At 44.9% G+C, this 4,939-nt stretch overlaps 1 protein-coding gene across 1 annotated transcript; it reads left to right on the forward strand.

The window, feature by feature from the left end:
• The first annotated feature begins 4,357 nt into the window (after positions 1-4,357).
• On the forward strand, positions 4,358-4,639 carry SMIM36 (small integral membrane protein 36). The gene has a single exon (XM_057501952.1). It carries the CDS (start codon positions 4,358-4,360, stop codon positions 4,637-4,639), a length of 282 nt encoding a protein of 93 aa, XP_057357935.1.
• The last annotated feature ends 300 nt before the right edge of the window (positions 4,640-4,939 follow it).

The raw sequence follows: 4,939 nt of genomic DNA on the forward strand, positions 1-4,939 counted from the left end.
CTGAAGTCAAGGTGTCGGCAGGTTGGTTCTTCCTAGAGGCTCTGAGGGAGAATCTACCCCACATCTTTCTCCTAGCCTGCAGTGTTTGCCAGAAACCCTTACTGTTCTTTGGCTTGTAGATCCCTCACTCCAATCTGTCAACATCTTCACACGGCATTCTCCTCCCTGTGTTCCTCTGTGTCTCCACATGGCCTTCTAATAAGGACACCAGTCATTGGATGTAAGGTCCATGCTTATTCAGTATGACCTCATTCTAAGTAATTATATTTGCAAAGACCCTGTTTTCCAGGAAGGTCACAATCTGAATTACCAAGTGGATATAAATTTGGAGGGAGACTCTATTCAACCCTGTGCAGGTGGAAAGATAAATCTTGAAGTTGCTCTGTGAATGCAGCAGTATTTCTCCAGTCTCCCACATGAGCCACTCTCTAGTTTCAGAAAGGGGATTTGAGAAGGGCAGTGGGTGGGGAGTGGAGTTGTGGTCTCTTAGTGTCAATTCTTAGGTCAAGTGGACTTTAAAAAATATAGATGGCTGGCATTTGGTCTTTATTATTGCCGCCATCTCACTTTTTGAGCATACGCAGCCCCCACCTCTCTTTCATTTTTTACCTTATCTAGTCAATAGCTTCAGTGAAAAAAGCTTGGCCCTAAGCAAGTCATTTGCCTGAGCTTCAACATCCCCAACTGTAACATAATTAAACATCCAATGACTTTTTGGTAGCTTTGTGACATTTTTACCTCTAAAGTTATTAAAACTTAAAACTGCACTAAGACTTTTGGGATGTTGCATTTTATTGAGGAAACAAGGCACTGGGTAGTATCAGAGATACATTCCTGTTTAGAATAGTTAAAATCCAAACATATTTTGGTTTTTTAAAGAATACACCCTAGTTGCCTGGAAATGCATTTACATGGAGCACATATTCATCCGGTATTACTAAGTGACATTCCAGGTGAGCAGACAAAAAGGGATGGTTGTGTAACTAAGTGAGTATACAGCTGAGAACTCATAGAATACCTATCTGATTGGGTTTTGAATGCCCCATGGCATGTAGCATAGGGTATCCTATGCACAGAGTTTACTTACATTTCAGGCAGTAGAAACAAGAGATGGAAGGGTGTGAGGGAGAAAGGGAATGAGAACGAGCTAATAAAGAGTTCCACGGCTTCTCTGAGCTCCAGCTTTGTCATTCCTAAAATGGAGTTGATCATTCCCGTTTTCATCAGTGCTAACATTGAGCATGTGGCACCGTTGCACTATTCATCACATTATCAAGCTCCAAAGCTCCTAGCACCTGCCAACATATGTAAGTGCACAATACATGTTTGTGAATGAATGAAGGAACGAGTGTCCTGACTGCTTCAAGGTCTTGTTCTAAAATGTGGTTGTTACTCTTTCCTACGTCACCCTCTCCTGCTGATGGGAAATCGCTGTCCCAGTTTGCCTTTTGCCAAGTGTTTGTCTTTATTTAGTATCCTCTGCTTTGGCCACTAGATGGCAGAAGAGGAAAGTTCCTTACAGACTGAACGGAAAGACACTGGACATGTTGGCTGCCTGTGAATAGAGCAGCCATCCCTGGGGTTAATTAAGCAAAACAAGCAGCCATCATATCATTTCACCAAACATTGGAGGGAAGCAAAGCTTCCACAAGGATGGACTTGAAGTGAACTGTGAACACTAGCAGATACAAAGACAAAAAACTCTCTGCAGATAGTGGTAAGATAGCGAACCAAAAACAATTGCTTTGAACAAAATATTCTGGGACGCCGTAGAGGGAATCAGCAGAATTGGGACAACGCAAGAAGAGAGGAGGCCAGACTGGACAGCCACCATAATTAAGGGCTGTCACAGCTGCACAGGGAAACCTGCAGCCATGTGAAAACTGCACACTGCACAACAGCGGGGCTGTGTGTATTTCAGTTGAATTTAATGTAGGCTAAAATGCATATAGTTCTCATTTCAGGGCCAATTTTAGCAAATCCTGGCTCATCTATTTAGAGTCCCCAAAGAATGCCCTTAAGTATGGTAAAATGGAGGAATGGACATCAGTTTACGACAGGAGTCAAGAGTTTGGAGTGGGCAAAAGAAAGTAATTAACTGGTACATAAAGCTTCTTTTTAAAGCCTTTCTGTGATCTGGGAGTACTGCAGGTGATTTACAGGTGCACCAAACTCCATCTGCTGAGATTCTCTGCTCACCAAATATATTAATGCACTTTGTCTACAGATCTGCCTCCAAGGAGGAAAAGCTGTAGTTGTTCCAGCACAAGCCCTCCCAACCTTGTGACAGTTGTATTTTTCACGTATTTTTCATTGTAACTGAATAATTTGGCATTCTGTTTTTAGCATCAGTCTCCTATGAGCTTGGTAAATGTGAACTGTCACCAAGAGGACTTCATCTTGACAAAATGAACTGTCTGAGCCTGTTGGACTCACAACCTCAGTGTTGAAGTCTGTATTGTGAGTGCCTCCTGTGGCATTTCTTGGGGGACCAGCCAAGGCTGTTGGCAATCCTTCTTTCACATTTTTGAGGCCATGATTCTCCATCCTGGTTGCATATAAAAAAATATCCATGACGATTTTTACTAATGCAAATTCCCAACCACCAGTGCAAAAGATTCTAATTCAATAGATCTGGGGTTCATCTGGGAATCTGTATTCCTAAGAAGTCCAGCTGATTCCAATAAGGCTGGCCTTAAACCTGTAGTGTTTGCGAATCATTCATCTTCTCAAGTATAAGTCCACAAGTTAGTCCAGGACCATAGAATCATGGAATATTTTATTTGAAAAAGGTCTCCAGATCAATAAGAACTTTCTCAGCATCCCTGAACCCTCAGGTTCCCATGGAAGCTGGGCATAAAGGAGCTAGATGGGAGGCTGCTAGGACATTAAAGCTTAACAATGGTAGTAAACCAGCAGATGTCTGAGCTTTAGCCTTTAACTAAGATTATCAAAAGTGTCCCATTAGCTCTTGGAGAAATGGCCCCCTCTGGCCAAAAATGTTTATATGAGGCCAAGGCCAGATACACAGCTTGTGAGTCCAGTCCATAATAAAAAAGATGGTGACAGCAGAGCAATGAACAAGTGTGGGGACCCTCTGCGTATGGCACCCTGTGCAGCCGTCCAGGTTCCACAGCCATGAAGGTGGCCGTCTATGGGACTATAGGGACAGGGCTACACCTGAGGCAGGATGATGGTTTATGAGTCAAGGGATACCTGTCCTCTTATCTGATCATTCAGTGTGCTTGTCTTTCTGCATCCACATAGCAGCCAAGGTGATTGCTTTCAAGTGCAAATTTGATGGCGTCACTCCCTTGCATAAGACACTCAATGGCATCCCATTGCTCTAAGGTCAAGTCCAAAGTCTCCCTGACAAGTGCCTGTGCCATCTGACACCCGCCTGCCTCTCTCCCCTCAAACTTCCCCTTCTCTCTCTGTACACCAGTCATGCTGCTCGTGTTTCAGTTCCTCCAATTTTCCAGGCTTCTCTCTGTTCAGGTGTTTCACAAATGATATTCTCTGGCTAGAAAAATCTTCCCTACCTGTCCTAACCTAGCTAAATTCTGCATATCACTTAGGTCATAGGCTAAGTGTCTCTTCCTCCTGGAAGCTGTCTCTGACCCACCTTGGGACACACTCGTCTGTCACCCTCTCCTTGTCCTTTATATATACTTCTTACCCCTGTTCTTAAATGGTGACTTGCGTAATCATTTATTTAACATCCATCTCCCCTTCTAAACTAAATGCTTCTCTTTTTATGGCTGAGCACAGTGCCTGGACCAAAGGAGGTGCTCAAAAAGTATTTCTGAATGAATGAATGGGAAAAAACAAAAATGAACAAAGAGTAAAAATGTCAGGTGCTGAGTGTGCTCTTCTTATTAGGGAAACACACGCCCACTGACCTGATCAACCAGATCACCTTCCTTACGTAAAAGGTAACCATACTTCGCAATTTTTCCAAGACAGTTCAGTTTTGTAATGGGCTGCTTATTAACAGCACTGACTTTTGCTCACCAAACTGCCTGTTTGGGTGATGAATTATATGGACACCCTGCTTATATACGACACATTGGTAAAACTTGAAGCATCTCTCCCTCTCTTTCTCTTTCTCTCTCTGTGTAGGTGAAGTGATGAGAGGCAGCTCTCTGTGTTTTGGTGGCTGTGGTATTAACAGCAGGAGCTTAAGTTATTAAGCCGAGCAGCTCTAATCTGTGAGGTCTCCTGGAGCAGTGGGGATTAATGTATTTTTACTCCAGAGCCAATGAACTATTGCCCCACGCTAGGGTTTGCTCCCTGCCATCCCCGAGCCTGTCCTGCTGCCTTTCTGGAGACCCAGTTCCCGACCCTGAGAGGTATGATGGAGTTTTACTTGGAGATTGACCCTGTCACCTTGAACCTGATCATCCTGGTCGTGAGCTACGTCATTTTGCTCTTGGTTTTCCTCGTCTCCTGTGTGCTGTATGACTGCCGAGGCAAGGACCCCAGTAAGGAGTGTGCTCCTGAGGCCACCCTCGATGCCCAGCCCTCCATCCACTTGGTGGTGATGCAGCCAAGTGCTCCAGGGGGCACCTGGGAAAGGGGGCCTGGCCTTCATTTGGGGGAGCCTGCTCCACTAGGGAAGAAAAGCACGATGGTGTGAGGCTGGCTGAGCCATCCCAGGGAGGAGCATTCGACAGTGTGGACAAACCACTTCACCTGTGGCTGCCATCTCCCAGCACAGAGGTCCGGCTCGGCTGTCTAAGTGGGAACTCTGCCTTACTGCCTGCTTTTTCATCACCCTCTTTGTGGGTAAAGCAACTGCTTAAGGTAAGAAGCCCAAAGTGGCCTTTGGTCAGCTTCTCCAGATGCAAAATCTCAGCAATACTCTTGTGTAGTGAAGTTGGTTGCTGGTACATTCCTGAGGACGCGGTCTCTGCCACTTCTAGGAGAGATTGGCATT

Source organism: Manis pentadactyla, chromosome 4 (assembly GCF_030020395.1).
Source record: "Manis pentadactyla isolate mManPen7 chromosome 4, mManPen7.hap1, whole genome shotgun sequence".
NCBI classification, from domain to species: domain Eukaryota; kingdom Metazoa; phylum Chordata; class Mammalia; order Pholidota; family Manidae; genus Manis; species Manis pentadactyla.